General features: G+C 44.3%; 1 protein-coding gene across 5 annotated transcripts in view; it reads left to right on the top strand.

The window, feature by feature from the left end:
• Window positions 1-3,140: 3,140 nt before the first annotated feature.
• Window positions 3,141-17,401, top strand: part of ARHGEF33 (Rho guanine nucleotide exchange factor 33) — a 30,074-nt gene continuing 15,813 nt past the window's right edge. For 2 of the 5 annotated variants that reach the window (XM_081854640.1, XM_081854641.1), the window contains exons 1-5: window positions 3,141-3,429; window positions 6,792-6,965; window positions 13,348-13,397; window positions 15,221-15,385; window positions 17,054-17,175. In XM_081854640.1, coding sequence (XP_081710766.1) covers window positions 6,929-6,965; window positions 13,348-13,397; window positions 15,221-15,385; window positions 17,054-17,175 — 374 coding nt within the window. In that variant the 5' untranslated portion in view covers window positions 3,141-3,429; window positions 6,792-6,928. Of the gene's footprint in view, window positions 3,430-6,791; window positions 6,966-13,347; window positions 13,398-14,523; window positions 14,660-15,220; window positions 15,386-17,053; window positions 17,176-17,401 lie in introns of all 5 variants that reach the window. The other 3 variants (XM_081854642.1, XM_081854639.1, XM_081854643.1) reach the window with 3 other exon arrangements.

Raw genomic sequence — 17,401 nt, 5'->3', positions numbered from 1 at the left:
TTTTGTTATGTTGTTTAGCTTGATTTCCCCCTTCATGTTATTGTAACTGCAAATGTTAAGGTAAAGGGCCCCCTGACCATTAGGTCCAGTCGTGGCTGACTCTGGGGTTGTGGCGCTCATCTTGCTTTATTGGCCAAGGGAGCCAGCGTACAGCTTCTGGGTCATGTGGCCAGCATGACTAAGCCGCTTCTGGCAAACCAGAGCAGCGCACGGAAACACCGTTTACCTTCCCGCCAGATTTATCTACTTTATCTACTTGCACTTTGACGTGCTTTTGAACTGCTAGGTTGGCAGGAGCTGGGTCTGAGCAACAGGAGCTCACCCCGTCGCCGGGATTCGAACCGCCGAACTTCTGATCGGCAAGTCCTAGGCTCTGTGGTTTAACCCACAGCGCTACCCATGTCCCAACTGCAAATGTTACAATCATCCTAATAAAATATTTATCAATAAAAAGTTGTGAAGAATTTTTAACACCCTTTTCCAATATTGAAATTACGAAGAAACCAAGATTAGAATTTTAACTTTGAGAGGGAAAGCATGGAAACCAAGATAGAATGTAATTGGTCCCTTCCAGCTCTAGAATTCTATTATTCTATGAATCAATAAAATATATGTTTACACTTTGTATTTATTAGATGTATGTAATGAACAGGAACAGAATGCCTCTGTTTGTTCGGCACAATGTTCCCAATGTCAGATGTGTTCACCTCTCCATAAAATATATCCCAGACCTTCATTACACATTGAGTCTCTACTAAAGGTTCATTAGTATGCCATTTACTAGCAAGATCTTCCCAGGGAGCCATTAACAAATATATAAAGTGCTTGGTATCGCCACTTGAGTTGGGAGTTTCTCAAAACAATTCAATAAAATTACTAATGGAACTGAAGAGACAATCTTTTCAAACGTCCTTGATTATAGTCTGAACAAGCTTTCAAAAAAAATCTTTATTTCTTTACCATTTCACCATAAGTAGAATTGATTCCTCCCTACATGCAGATTTTCCAGCATTTATCACCTGCTGGCTGCTTTCAACTCTTGCTCTCTGTTAGTGCAGATCCATTGAAAAGGCTTGAAAAACCAAATGCTTCTCCATTGGCCCTTATGGATTTCTTCCCCAAGGTCAATTTACCTGCACTGAAAAGCTATAATTACATATATCTTACACACACTGGAAATCAAACCTTTGGATTTTAGATTCCTAAGCCATGAAGTGATTTAGAAGAGGTCAAGTCCCTGTCAACCTGCTGCAAAATGTTTTTATTTCAGACAAGATGTTAGACTGTAAGTATTGAATAAAACTAAGGAATGACAACCTCTGCTTTTCTAGATACGTCTCTATCTTTAAAAATTACTTTTTGGCAGGATGTCTTGGAAGTGCCTCTTTCCCCCCAATTTCAAAAGTCCTCTTATCTGCCATGTGTAATACAGTAGTAGTAGTGGTGGTAGTAATAATAATAATAATAATAATAATAATAATAATAATAATAGAATTTATATACCACTCTATACCCGGAGGTTCACATAAAAAGATCACAGTATATAAAAATAAAAATAAAAGCAATAACCCAATAATACCCCCCCCCCAAAAAAGAGCCACATTTTCAAAAGGGTAAGGGATGTTGATCAGGTCAACCAAAGGTCTGGTTAATAAGGAACATTATTGCCTGGCACCTAAAGGTGTATAATGAAGGTGCCAGGTGAACTTCCCTCGGGAGAGCATTCCACAAACGGAGCCACTGCATAGAAGATCTGTTCTTGTGTTGCCACCCTCCGGACGTCTCAAGGAGGAGGCACACGAAGGAGGGCCTCAGAAGATGATCTCAGGTAGGTTCATATGGAAAGAGGCCGTCCTTGAGGTATTACAGTCCTGAGCCGTTTAAGGCTTTATAGGTCAAAACCAGCACTTTGAATTGGGCACAGAAACTAATCGGTAGCCAGTGCAATCGGACCAGGATTGGTGTAATATGCTCAGACCGTCTTGCTCTGGTGAACAACCTGGCTGCTGAATTCTGCACCAGCTGAAGTTTCCAAACTGTCTTCAGAGGTAGCCCTACGCATAACGCATTGCAGTAATCTAACCTTGAGGTTAGATTAATAATAGTAATAACAATAGCAGATTTTGCATGAAACTTCTCAAGAACAGTTTGTAGCCTTATGAGGCTTTGCCCTCGGGTGGGAAAAATATTGCGCCTGGGAAAGGGAAGTGGGAGTCAACAGACACTCAAGGAATAGTTTCAGAGAAAAGGCTTTTATTTCTACCATCCATGAACTGGTAGAAGGAGCAAGTGTGATAAGTCAGAAAAAGCATGCATGAAATTCACAGTCATGTGCACAATCATTTATACCCCTTTCCAGTTCCCTCCTCCTTTCTCCTTCCTCAGGAGTCCTCTGAGCATGAACAGAAAGCTGTCTTGGGACTATTGGGACTCTTGGCACCCTTCCCAGGAAAGGGGTTTCAGAGTGTTCAGATATGTTTCAATCTCTTGTTCTGGCATGGTTCCCGGACAGAAAGTAAGTTGCAATGTGGTTCTTTAGCAAGGCCAGAAGGCATCAGAAAGGCCTGAGAAACAATGGACTGTGTTCCCTACCTTTGTTGCAATCTTTTTAGTTACAGCAAGCGGAATGTTTCTGATGCTTAGCTAATGTCTTTTAGCTGCTGAGAAAAATGATTTTGAAAAGCTCTGAGAAGCTTTGAGTCTGTTTTGGTGGGGGGTGACTTCGGGCCTAGGTGAGGTCACCTGTCCTCACCTTCCTTCATTCACCTTCCTTCAAGTTGAGTTGGCAGTTGCGGTGCTAGAATGAGCCACAACATTATTCAAGTGACTTCAGCAGGCATTTCAATTTTTAGTTAAGTATTTTTATTTATTTGATTGGGGGGGGGGGGACAGCTGCCCCCACTGGCTATAGCCCATACCCCCAACCAATTGGGTTTGACATGCCAGTGTCTAGCCTTATTACCTGATGCAACTAATCCCTATGTTGACTGAAAAGTAGGTTGGTAATAGTTGGGGTCACATCCATAAAATGTTGGTGCTGTATGTGTTCTTCACTCTGCATCTGGTTCTCCTTCTTTCCAAAGAGCATTGCTTCAAGCTACAGTGAAGCTCAAAGTTTTCCCCATTGCTACTAGAAAAGACAACTGCAATCTAAACAAACATCACACTTGTTTTAAGAGTTCATCTTCATATTAAAATCGTAGCTGTGTTAACCAGCGGGGACACAAGGATGTGACCTGAGGACTGCATAATTAGAGAGCTTTGGGTTAGCTATGATTGGATTTGAAATTAGTGATTAGCATGTGATAGACCTACTTCTGAAAACGCCAGGCTCCCCTAGCTGCCTTCTGGAGCTCGTTTTTAGAAAAACGGTCATTGTTCCCGATTGCGAAGGTACTGAAACTGCAAGAGCTTTAGCACAGCTGGGGGGTAAGTTTAAGACGTATTGTGCTTCCATTTCATAGAGCGTTTAAAAGTATGTTTTAATGTTAACATAAAGTTAAGGCTGAGTATGTTTTTGGTAATTAATTGGCACTAAACTTACATGCATCACAAGATTCTCTAAGAGCAAGAGATAAAATTCAATGCATTTAGGCAGACATTAGGCAGCAATCGCACACATGCTTACCGGGAAGTAAATCCCATTGAATTCAGTGGTGCTTACTTCTGAGAAGACATGCATACGATTGCACTGCATCTGCATTTTGTCTATACCTTGGGATTTTTATTGCCAGCTTTATTTATTGGTTTGTTACAAAGTATAATAAATCGAAGTACTGGGGAGAAGAAATACTCCTTGACTGTGAAAGGAATAGAAGAATAAAAAGACTCTCCTATGGTTTTTGAAAAACTTTCTTATTCAGTCAGAATTAACTGGAATTTCAGTACAGTATTCAGAATCCAAGGATTCAAAAAAGCTGACATCTCCCCTCATAAAACCAATAGCAAGCCTCTCACAGGTTTCACAAAAAAAGTAAATTTGTTGGATATAATCTTATATAAGGTCTTTTAAGCACATCTGAAATAAATCAATTCCCTTTATTATTTGAACATTTAGCAGTGTGTACAGATACATATATAGAGAGAGAGATTTAGGTTGCAGTTCTATACTAACCTGAGAGCAAGTCAGATTTATCTTAACGGGGTCTCCTTTTGAGTAGACGTGTATTAATTCCATAGTTGGTATATTAAAGGTGCAAACCAGAAACCAGCCACAGGTAAGCATTATTAAAGCCTGACTGGTTTAAATGGAAAAGAGAGAGCAGATGCTTAATACTGGGATGGAGAAGAAAAAATAGGTCTTTTGAAATGTGTAATATTTGTGCATTGTTTCTAAATGGTCTCTCGTCCAAATTTTGATCAAGTTCACACACTTGCTCAGGCATGACGATTCCTTAGAGTGGGTCACACCGCTGGCACATCTAGCACAACAATGTCTGCACCAGAGAGGGGGAAATTGTGGTTCTCGAGATGTGCAGTGTTTGTTCCCGTCTGCCCTAGCCAGAACAGTCAAAGGTGAGGGATGATGATGATGTTCGCAGTTGTGTTCCAACAGCATCTGAAGGCCCACAAATTGCACTGACTGGCAGTGGCTCTCCAGGGTTACAGTTAGGGGTCTCCCCCCCCCTTTCCTGAAGATGATAGAAATCAATCTATGTCACTGAGCTACCACTATTTCCTATGTTGCAGCATATGCAGGGGGCCCAAAAATAATCAAGACTTACAATTATTTGATTTGGCTGAATTATGCCCTAAGATAATACAAAAATATACATAATACGTGCATGCATGCATCCATTTTACTTGTATGCCACCTTTCCATAATTAAAGCCATGCTCAGAGTGGCTTACAGCATGGGAAAAAATCACATAACTCCAAATGTAACAAAAGTAGTCATAAGGAATAAATAACATATCAAAAAGGACGCAACCAAATCAAACAGTTTCCACACAAATCATAATAAGAGCTAAAAGAAAGATACCCAAAATTAATATCAAAGACAGCAACAACCCCCCAACAAAAACCCCTAAATAATTCCTCAACCCAAGAGTTTAATACAGGCTTCCTCAAACTCGGCCGACCAGATGTTTTTGGCTTACAACTCCCATGATCCCTAGCTAGCAGGACCACTGGTCAGAGATGATGGGAATTGTAGTCTCAAAACATCTGGAGGGCCGAGGTTAAGGAAGCCTGGTCTAATAGACTCATGACTATAGTGATATAAGTAAGGGCCATAGAAATCAACACAATTTACTTCAAAGTAAAGGCTGCTTCAGTTTGTTAATTACCTTCATTCTTGCTGATGGCTTGGGCTGGTAGGAGTTGGCATTCAACATCTGGAGAGAGCGCCATGGGTTCGCCAAATGTGATAAAAAGCTTATGTTTTATTTGTAGTGTCTGCCTTTTGTTGTTTTTTTAAGCCATTTTTGATGCTGTAGTTTAATGTATTTCTGATTGTCTTTTATGACATGGTGATTTTAAATGGCAATGAGTCACCCTGAATAGTGAAGAGGCAGTAGACACCTGCCAGGCTGCAACTGGCAATGTCTCCCTGCTCCCTGCCACTGTGCCACTGTGCTAAATGCAGTACGTTATCCTAATTTCCTTTAGGTTTTTCTCAAATGATTTGCCTCCTATGAACTCAGGATTTTTTTGCTGTTTAATTTCTTTGCTATATTTTTCACCTCCCTTTTTAAAGAACTGTTGTTTTCGAAAGTGGCTCATATCAGAGAGAGAGGAGGGATAGAGAGGCCCTTCCATCAGGCTTACAAACAAAAAAAGGCCAGGCATGGGAAGGAACAGGAGGGTGACAGGAAAAAAATAGATCCTTGTAAGTCTCTGAATCCTTCAAACTGCTTAACTCTGTGTTTGAAGCAGTATAAGCCGAAGTCTGATGTGCCCTGTCATCCCGCTGTGACTATTTCCTACCTCCAAATCCTTTATGGCTTATCATCTGCCTTGAATTATTGGTGCTCCAAACGAATTACAGTAATTCAAAATCAGTACCTCCAGTGCGTTATGCAGACTTATTTCCCAATTTGGTTTCCAATGCTTTCCCCAAATGCAACAGAAAACACCACTGGCTTTTGACAACAGTCGAAAGCATCACATTGCTTTGTTGTTCGGTTTACTAGAGGGACACAAATGAGTAGCCATTGGCGCCTTAAAAAATAAAAAAAAGAGTATTGATGCCAAGCTGACGACTCCTTTCCTCCTATAACATTTTGCAGGCTCCTAACACTTGCTAATGTGCTAATAAATCAATAAATCCCTACACCCTGATGCCCTCTAGATGTTGTTGGGCTCCGCTTCTCATCTGTCCCTGCCATCATGGCCAAAGGTCCAGGATGGTTGGGGATTGCAGTTCAACAATATTTGGAGGACACCACGTTGTAGCGTATGGGTGGCCAGCTGGCAGCCAACAAACCTGATCTGTGGTTAGGATGGGAGCCTGACAGGCTCAGAATACAAGAAGGGACTTTGCTTTCTCTTCTGCCATTGTATAGGCCTCTCCTTTACCGACAGTCATGTTAGTAGGGATAGCTAAGTCCCTCAGCAAATGGACTGGGGAAAGTTGATCTGCCTTCTCCCAGCTCAGGAAGTCTGTTTCTGAAGAAGCCCTTCAGAATACAGTAGGACAACTGTTCTATAGATGTGACCATTAAACCAATATATTCCATGAAGTGCAAGTTATTGAAGTCACTTAAAAGCCATTTCCCCCCAGGGCGTAGCACTACTGGCCCAAAGTGGAACAATAACGCCATTGTACTTCTTTCTTCCATTGGAAATAGGAACTGGATCATCTGACTCACTGGAGAGCTCACATGCTAAATTATTCAAGACCATGGGATAGTTTTGTTTCGGGTTTTTTTGGAAACGCCAAAAGCTCTTTCAAGATGCTTTGACTGGACTTGAAAAAAAATACCCAATGTGTTTAAGGAGAATGGATTCAAACAGAAAAGAAGGTAAAGTATCTACTGAAACAAGAGACTAAAATATTGTCATAGGATGCGATCTCATTGGCACTCTACTCAGCTGCATTCCTGGAAGTGTTCTTGGTCCCATGAAGGCATCCACTAACAGAAGAGGAGATTCCCCCCTCCCCTTATGTCCCGCAGACCTCCCTGATCTCCGCAAATCAGCTGCAGACTGATTTCACAAGAGGAAGTTTGAGGTGGCTTGCAGAGATGCAGATGAAAGGGGGAGCTGGCAAAACCACTTCTCCTCTTCCAATAGCAGATGCCTTTACTGAATCAAAAGCTTCCATGAACACAAAGGCATAGGCTGGATTCCATTTATAATGTTCTCACTCACAAACAAAAAATATATACATGCTAGAATACAAAACTTGGATTCAAAAGCATTAGTACCTAAGGGTTATATACTGGCGGAGGAGCAGCAATAATCTCATTGTGTAGCCTATAGAAACACATCACCCTGATGTGCAGATAGCTCATACGTGGGAGCCCCACGTAGACACTGAACTGATTTCAACAGTGCAGTTCATAAAGGGCCCCTCCAGGTGTTGATTTATTGTGCATTCATTATGGTTTGTTCTCATGATGGTATTAGGGTGCTTATATGCAATTCTGCTTTCAATTTTTGCCTGCAAAAGTTCTGGGCAGACATATTGCTTTGTTTCCAATCACTGTGATTCATAGTTCCTGTCTGAATTCCTACAAGCCTGAAATATACTCAGAGTCGCAAAGTGATTTCATGCTCTTTATTCAGCTCATAGTGGTGAGGAGGAATGAATGAAAGTCCCCTCAAAGCATCTGCTTTATATACATTATTTACACAATGGGCTGCACATGACTGGCTAATTCCGGAATTCTACTGTAAGCCAATCAGGTTGTGGATTCACTTCTATCTGGAGCATGATTGGGTGGTTCCTGCCAACCAATCATACTGCTGCATTGTTCTAGGACCCATCAGACTGCTGCATTCTGAATCCTATTGTTCTAGGACCAATCAGACTGCTGCAGTTTGGATCCTATTCAACTCAGTACATAACAAAGCCCCTCTTCCAAGTGCTTTGTTTTGGTGGGTGTATTCTGCAACAATGCCTTTGATGCAATAATGCCGCATTAGCAGTGGATTTAAACTGGACCATCCACACTTCATTCAGCTTTATTAGTTGTTCTGCATTGCTTCCCCAATGTTACTGGATTCCTCCTGTTTGGAAGGTCGTTCTTTCCCTAAAGTGTAACAAAAGTGGGACAAAAAGCAAAATGAAAGCCCAGAACTTCTGTGGTATGAAAAGTTATGGGATTTCAGCAGGAAGCTCTGGGACATACACCTATTGCAGACAAAGCAGTATACTTACCTCAAAACTTCTGCTGATGCCAATTTTATTGACTGTATGGTCAGATATAGCTGTCTGTGAGCCCAGACAACAAAAGGACATCTGGAGGGGCTGTAACTTTTCATTGCACAAATGGGTGCACCTAATTTGACTCTGAGCACTAATGGCCTAATTTTGAAGACAACAACTACGCTTGACACTGAGAGTCTCCCCTCCAAAGTTAAATTTGTGGCGATTCCCAAAACAGATAGGCAGGAAAATCATTTGCATTGTCATGCTTCTGTTGGCTAGATATGTACATTTTATATGACAATATTCACATGTGCTACAAACAGGCCTGTGTGCTCTTTGTAGTGCTATGCATGGAAATGTCAAAATAGACCGAATGAACAGTCGCAGCTGTTGTTCTTACCTCACTGGACTTTTCAAATGGAACGCTAACCACATGGTATAGCTCTGAGCATGGCAGGGTCTAATTTCTATTTGAGAAAAAGGAGCATTATTTCTAGAATTAAATGGCGCTGCTTCACAGGAAACGGTTGGGAGGCACGAACAGGAGGTGCTTATTTTTTTAGCGGTTATATAAGATTATAACTGTGCATCCTGCAAGCCCCATTCCCTAGTACTAGCTGAAGTGGAAATTAATTTCAGGATGCTTTGAATTAACTGATGCCCTCCAAGGAGTAAAAGTGCTCATTTGGTGTCACAGGAAGAGTTAGACAAAACTGGTACCCAGCCCTGTCATCCGTGTTGTGTGTTCCCTTGGTGTGGGCAGGTGTTTAAAAATGATCAGCAGTGAAGGATTTAATTTTTCAGGTGTTTACTTCATGCTGCCTTTCTTGTGCTATTATGGTAGAGCAGTGACTTGTGTGTCTTACTTCTCATTTAGTCAGGGTCAAACTAAATGTGATATGGCATGCTTGTCCCCCCCCCTTATTTATTAAATTGCAGCTGTGGAAGAGGAGTAGAAAGATAAACTGTTGTTTTCTGTCTCCTACTTTTGCCTCTCACTCAGAAATTACTTCATCTCTGACTGAAAGACGGCATCAGCATGTAAGCAAAGAGTTACAGAGGTGTCCTGCTTTCCTAAGGAAACCCAGGCCCTCTGAGGTTTAAGATAATGAAAGGAAGGCTGTATCACCTCAGGGTCTCAGTGTCCTAAGTAAAAGGCAACCAGATTTCATGCACAGTTAAGGCAAATTCAGTAATAACCCCTACCCAACCCCACCAATATACCTACACGCCTTTCCCGAAGGTGGATAATTACACACAGCCAGATCTAGATTTCATTTTACGTGTATTTTATTGTCATGGCTTCTCTGCAATAATTTTGGGATCTGTAAGTTAGTGAGGATAGTTGGGCTTCTCTTAGAACTCCCCCCTCCCAAAAGAACTACAATTTCCAGGATTCAGTAAAGTGGGGTTTGTTAAGGTTCTCAAAGCATTGAGTTGTGTTCACAGGTGAGCAAAAATAAAATAATAAATTGGATTCAAGAAAGCCAACCGATAGAAGCAATCTTTAATTTAAAAAGGGATGGGGATCCCTTTGAATAGAAGACCAGCTGTGCTGGATCATGCCAATGGTTCAAAATTTGGATAGTAAACTCCATTATAACACTGCAGCCCTATGCATGTTGACTCAAAAGTGTGAGAGCATTTGGGATTGCAGCCTAAATTTGTGACTGAGGAACCTATCAGCCATGTTGGCAGGAGGGAATCTCATCCGGGATGGTGTCACTGCATGTGAGCCACCATTTTGGAGGTGCCATCATTAACAATGGCACTACTGAAGAGTCACATGCCCACACGTACTCTCTGGGCTGATGTGGTGGGATTCACATTGGACAGTTAGAAGTCCAGCACCACTTCTAGCTAAAACAGATCCTGAATTATCCCAAAAAGAAATCTCTCACTTCTAATATTGTTAATTATAGTTGAAGGCAGGAAATGATTCCCCGCCCCTTTTCCCCCTTACATTTATATGATGCCTTTCTTCTATCAATCATGCAGGGGTTTTTTTGGTAAAAAGGAGAGTGTTAGGCCTAATAATAATAATAATAATAATAATAATAATAATGATAATATTTTATTTATATCCTGCCCTCCCCAGCCAAAGCTGGGCTCAGAGCAGCTAACAACAATAAAAGTAACACAGCATTCTAAAATCAGTTCATTCTAAAATCAATTCAAAATTCAATTAATGGCAACCATTGGGCTAGAGTTCTGTGAGGATTACCAAAGGAGGGGGTCAGACTGCCTTGGCCAAAGGCCTGGTGGAACAGCTCTGTCTTGCAGGCTCTGCGGAAAGATGGCAAGTCCCGCAGGGCCCTAGTCTCTTGTGACAGAGCGTTCCACCAGATCGGGGCCACAGCCGAAAAAGCCCTGGTTCTGGTTGAGGGCAGCCTAACCTCCCTGTGACCCGGGACCTCCAAGTTGTTTTTGTTGGAAGATCGTAGGGTCCTTCGTGGGACATACCAGGAGAGGCGGTACCGTAGGTACGAGGGTCAGTGGCGTAGCGTGGGGGGTGCAAGGGGGGCCAGCCGCACCGGGCGCAACATCTGGGGGGGCGCACTCGCCGCCTCCGGAGTTGCCGAAGAGCCTCGGGCGCAGAGTTTAACTCTGAGCTGCCTGTGATGTGGAGGGCACGACTGTTCCGCGGGGGGCGTGGTGTGGATCTGTACCGTTTGCCGCTTTGATCTGGCGCCTTTTGCGGAGAGCACAAGACGGGCACGTCGCTTTGCGGGAGCCGGGGAGAGGAACCTGGTTCAGTCCCGCGGGGCGCGCTTCTCTTGCGAGCCCCCCCCCCAGCCGCCTCCCACTGCCCACGCTGCGCTTCTCCGACCCCGCCCCTTCTCCTCGCTGTCAGCAGCCATCTGTGTCTGATTTGAGAGGAGAACGGAGGCGAGGCGAGGCGGCTGCAGCCAGCGACCCCCCTCCGCCTCCCACCCCGGGGCTACCAGAAGCCCCCCTCGGCTTCAGCTGGGGACAGAGAGCGCGCCTGCTCGTCCCTGCGGGCCGCTGCCCCATTGGAAGGGCGGCGGAGGAGCTGCAAGCCGGGGTGCGCGCCATGAGCCTCAGCCTTGGGGTTCAGGGGCCAGTGGTGGAAGCAGGGCCAGTGGTGGAAGTGTGGCGCTTTCCCCGGGTTGCTGGGCGCGGGGAGCCCTCGGGGCGCGGGAAGAGGCAGCGCTCCTGGCTGCAGGTCCGAGGCCCGGCTGCTGCCCGCCTCTCGCGGCAGGAGGGAGTTGCGCTGCCGCCGCCGCCGCCCGCAAGGAGCCAGCCACTCGCTGCCTGCGAGGCTCCTCTCTGGCCGGCCTGCCAGCTGGGCTCATCCTCCTTGCCAGCGCAGGCAGCGGGCTCTGCTCCCGGGGGACCTCCCGGGGGAGCGCAGCAAAGGGGCGCCCTTCTCAGCCTCCCCAGCAAAGGGGCACAAGCAAAGGGCACGTCCCGGCGCCGTGGTCGTGCCCTTTGCTCCGCTGCAAGCCACGCTGCCGCTCGCCTTCGCCTTTCACAACAGCCCCGCAGGGTAACCCAGGCTGCGAGGTCAACCCAGCGAGAACTCTCCGAGGCTTCTCTCCGGCCCCAGACCAGCCCTCCAGCGCCGCCACGGCCGGTCTCTTGAGTCCGTTGCCAGGCCACGGAGGGCCAGCAGCCAAGCCTGACAAGCGCAGAATATAGAGGCTTGTGGGGGGGGGCGCCACGGCGTGGGGCGCAAATTACTTGCCTTGCCCCGGGTTAGGGGGCGCAAATTACTTGCCTTGCCCCGGGTTAGGGGGCGCAAATTACTTGCCTTGCCCCGGGTTAGGGGGCGCAAATTACTTCCCTTGCCCCGGGTTAGGGGGCGCAAATTACTTCCCTTGCCCCGGGTTCTGACAACCCACGCTACGCCGCTGACGAGGGTCCTAGGCCGTATAGGGCTTTAAAGGTTAAAACCAGCACCTTAAGCCTGATCCTGTACTCCACTGGGAGCCAGTACAGCTGGTATAGCACTGGGTGAATGTGATCCGGCGGCGAGGACCCCGTAAGGAGTCTCGCCGTGGCATTCTGCACCCTCTGGAGTTTCTGGGTCAGTCTCAAGGGCAGCCCCACGTAGAGTTACAATAATCAAGTCTGGAGGTGACCGTCACGTGGATCACAGTAAAGGGGGAAAGGCATTCAACAGTGTCTTGGGCCAACACTACCATTAATATATTTACTGAATAAATATGCAGCATGTTAAGTTGTGGGTGAACATATCAAGACGACACAGCGATTCTTCAAACAGCTCTTGTTTATTCACAGGCCAGGACAGAACTGAACTGAAGGGTTCAGTCAGCCTGCTTATATAGAGCTCCAGTACAATGTAACTTTAACAATTTTCTAAAACTATCCAATCACTGAACGTCACTTTCGATCCCTTATTTGCATAACTATCTACAGTATCCACCTCCTGGCCCAGGGTGAGAACTTCAGTACATAACACAGCACATCGTTATGTAGATGGTCACCAACATGGATGGCTTTAGAAGAGTATTGGGCAAATTTATGGAGGATACAGCTCATAATGGCTACTAGCTATGCTAGCACTGATTCTGAATACCTGTTTCTGGAAGCTGCAGGGGAGGAGAAGGCTCCTGTGCTCAGGTCCTCTTGCTGGTTTCCCACAGGCATCTGGTTGGCCGCTGTGAGAACAGGATGCTAGACGAGATGGGCATTCACCTGGTCCAGTAGGCTCTTCCTATGTTCTTAACACATTACAAAATCAGTTATTCCATAGCTTTTCACATTTTTAACCCATAACTAATCATATATAGCACCTGCATAGCTTTCCATAGCTATAACGTGAAACTGAACCATTGGTACAATTCGGTGCTGAAATTCCTCTGCTTGTAATTGTGGTAGCTTGTGCAAAATTATTAGAATGTGGCAGCTTCAAAGCAGGACTCTGTGTTCCAGAAAAGAGACAGGTTTCCACCTAAAGTGGACTGCAAATCACTATGCCCCCATTTTATATATAGCAAGCCTAATAAGTCCCGTTAATTGACTGAAGCTCTTTATTCCCACAGGAGAAACTGAAACTGTGCCAGTGATTAACCCTGCAACACAGCTTGCCCAGGTAAAAATGAGCAACTTGCTCTGAATAATCCCAAACATTTAAGGAATTAGTGAGGCTTTTGATAACTCTATGTAAAAAATCATAACACATCAGACTAGCCAAACAGAGACTTGGTTTAAAACCTTAATGCTATTAATAGCTCCCCAAAATATCTGACATTGAAAAGGCACTTCAACAGATGCTCTGATACTTAACCCTTCTTCAATTTGGGGTTAAATAATCCGGAATAAATATTACATTCTGGTTTTGTTTTCATGAAGTCTTAGGCCACATTTGCATTTTACATTTAAAGCAGTATCATATCACTTCAAACAGTCATGCCTTCCCTGCAAGGAATCCTGGCAACTGTAGTTTGTTAAGAGTGCAGAGAGTTAGACATTGATAAGTGGGAGTCATTAATCCTTATCCTTTGGGGAAAGGTGAATGCTCTCAAAATTAACATTATTCCCTGATTTATCTATATTCTGAGAGGACTTCCAGATTTTATATCCGGATCATACTTCCAAAAGATAAACTCCCTGTTTAGGAAATGCCTCTGGGGCTCAAAAATACTGAGAATATCCCCCTCTCCCCAACCTGTTCCATATTTTGCCTGACCAAAGGTGGCAACCCTAGCTTCCAAAGACCCCTGTGCTAAAAAATGGTCATTGGGCATCACTGTGATGTCATTTGATTGACAGGTGGGCAGCTCCACCCACCCAGCAAACATGGCCCACATGGGGTGGGTTAGATAATAATCTGACCCCACCCCCTGGGCTAAAGAAGTTCTCTACCCCCGATGCAAGGAGATCTCTATTAGCATTTGCAGATTACAGGGGTGGTGGTGAGAATGGTTCTCTTTCTGGTCCTCATAAACTTAGAAACATGGAGCCAGGTTCTTTAAGGTATTCATTTGGAAGGAACGTGCTATGAATGTTCAAGGATCAGGGCTTCCTCGATGGGGGACATTGTCAATGCTTTGTTTATTTATCGGTCTAGGAACAGATATAGTCTGCTTGTATGTTTAAAAAGCAAACAGGATTCCGTCCAATAAAAGAACAAAATAAAAGCAATAAGGGGAAACGTAATCATATTGCTTGTCAGTAAGAGCTTATTTCATAATATTGCTGTTTATTTAAACATATAGGCAGCGTACAAAAATTAAAGACTGAAGCAGGTCCTGCATGCAGAATTGCATCTAAAGGTAGAGACAAGGCACATTTATGGAAGAAAGGACAGGAAGAAGGGAAAGGGGCTAATTTGGGAAGAGGCAAGATGAACAAGTGTGTCTTGAACGTAATCCTCCTGTTCTCTTTCCACTGACTTCTCAGTGCCTGTTGAAAGAGACGACTTCCTTGTCCAACAAGCCTTTTAAGTAGAGACTGCATCTGTATTGGAGCTGTTTTTAAGATGCTTTCACAGTTTTAAAACACGTAATGATTTCTTTTGTGTGTTTGTCACCTGGGTCTCCTGTGGGAGAAAAGGCAGATAGAAATGTAATAAAGAATAAATAAAAACCAGTGAGTAAAATCAGGGTGGAAGGGTATTCAAGTGTCAGGAGAAAGAGATACAGGTAGGGAGCAGAGAGGTTAAATCTGAGGTTAAAGTGAAAGATTGGCATCTCTTATAAAAAAAACAAAGGGTCTGGGGGGAATATAAGCTCAGCGGTTAGAAGACCTTGCAAAAGGTCTCTGGTTCAGTCCTGAAAACCCTGGTGAGCTGCTGCCAGTCAATATAGACAGTATGGAGTTAGATGGGCATATATTCTATAAAGCAGTTTTATTTGTTCTTATGTAATCCATTTCTGCAGCATTAGCGATGATCATGAATTCTGGTTCATTTAGTTGCAGGCTCTGGCTTCTGAACTGAAAACCGGTTTCACCGAAGCAATGCAGGAACTATCAAGGATCCAGCATGGAGAGTGTGCTCTTGAGGAGAAGGTCCAAAGCTGCCGCTGTGCCATGGAGGAGAAAATGGCAGAGATGAAGAACTCTCTTAATTGTTTCAAGGTAGGCCGTGTCCATTGACAACCAGCCCCTTTTTCAAGGGAGGGGATTAGGCCTGCTTGAAGCAGAGAAAGACGTCTAGCACATCTAGACGTCTAGCACATGTAGAATGCAGAAATACTGGCTGCAGTAAATTACCTTATTTTTTGCTCTATAAGACTCACTTTTTCCCTCCTAAAAAGTAAGGGGAAATGTGTGTGTGTCTTATGGAGCGAATGCAGGCTGCGCAGCTATCCCAGAAGCCAGAACAGCAAGAGGGATCACTTCTTTCGCTGCACAGTGATCCCTCTTGTTGTTCTAGCTTCTGAGATTCAGAATATTTTTTTTCTTGTTTTCCTCCTCCAAAAACTAGGTGTGTCTTATGGTCTGGTGCGTCATATAGAGCGAAAAATATGGTAATTACTGCCAGGCATATTCCCCAATGTATTCTGAACATATTAAGTTCTTGTTGGCATCCATCCGTCTCGAGAGACAATGGAGTGTTCCTTCTGGGCGGGGGGTGAAGTCAAACCACAGTGTCAACATCACCAAAATGACCTTCAGTGCAAGTCTGGGGGTGCAAGCCTGGGTGGTGTTTATGGAGATCCTGGACTGCCCAGATGATGACCCCCCCCCACCTCCAGCCTCACTGATGTGGTCCAGAGGAAAGCAGAGTAATATGCTTGGCACCAGCTTAGCTGCAGAAGTTTCCAGAAAGAGGTGTACAAGACACCATCCAACTATTTTAGGGACTCCACTCTGGATTTGTGTAGGGTTTACTCCATGGGTAGGCAAACTAAGGTCTGGGGGCCGGATCCGGCCCAATCGCCTTCTAAATCTGGTCCGGTCCGGGAATCAGTGTGTTTTTACATGAGTAGAATGTGTCCTTTTATTTAAAATGCATCTCTGGGTTATTTGTGGGGCATAGGAATTCATTCATTTTTTCCCTCCAAAATATAGTCCAGTCCCCCACAAGGTCTGAGGGACAGTGGACCGGCCCCCTGCTGAAAAAGTTTGCTGACCCCTGGTTACTCCTTAGCCTTTTCTTCTCCCGAAGGTATCCTACAAGGCAGTGGAGGTTTAGGGTCAGAGTTTTCCTTCTCCTTGATGGGCTACCTTCCCAGGTTGATGAGCCCCATCTGCCTCTATTTGGGGGTAATCAGCAATAAGCACATGAGAGCAGCAATCTAGTCTTAATTTTGTTCCCTTGTGTTATTCCAGATTAGTATTACCAAGGTGCTATACCTCACTGTTATAAACCTTGACTCCTAAATCCTTGTCCTTCGTGAGACTGGGCAAAGCGGAAGTCTCATGCAGGGCAATAGAAGAAACAAGCTGCAAGCTAGCTGCCCTCTCTAATTTTAAACTTGCCCTCACTCTTTATGAGGTGAAAGGACTCCAGATACATGCAAACAACTCTTTTTGTACTTAAGTACCACAGGCACACTGTTGTGTTTGGCCATTCATTAGCCTCAGTGACAATAACAGCACTTTTTCAGAAAACAACAACAACAATACTGTACCTTCTGGTAAATCAATCAATCAATCAATCAATCAATCCATAGTTGTTTGCATTTCGTAAGGTTAGGATATTGCACCCCAATTCTGCACATGCACTTGTATGCTCAAGATGCTTCAGGAAAAGATCTACTGTTCTTAACATATGTTGCTATCATTTGTCTTTTTAATCAGGATGAGCTCAGTGATGCCAAGTCCATGATTGAGGAAATCAGTGCCAAACAGGAGGAAATGCAGCAGAAGATTGAACAGCTGCAGCAGGAGAAGCGGAAAGAATCTCGCAAGCTGAAAGCAAAGTAAGTGATTGTAGACGAAACCTTCTTCAAATCCCTGTGTAACTTCATAGCACTGGTTCTCTCCCCTCCCCTCTGTGCTGCAGGGTAGATTTTTGGGAGTGCATCAGCTCCTCCTGGCAGTCCCCCAAGTCATACCCCTCAGAAAGTCCAGTTTATTCAGGTCAACTGACAATAATAGAATAGATGTTTCTATAATAAATTCAAGTTGTAAAATGCATTGGGCTTT

This window comes from Podarcis erhardii (assembly GCF_964252035.2).
Source record: "Podarcis erhardii genome assembly, chromosome: 3".
NCBI classification, from domain to species: Eukaryota; Metazoa; Chordata; class Lepidosauria; order Squamata; family Lacertidae; genus Podarcis; species Podarcis erhardii.
Note: the sequence above shows the minus strand (reverse complement) of the source record. Positions and strands in the feature narration are given on the sequence as shown.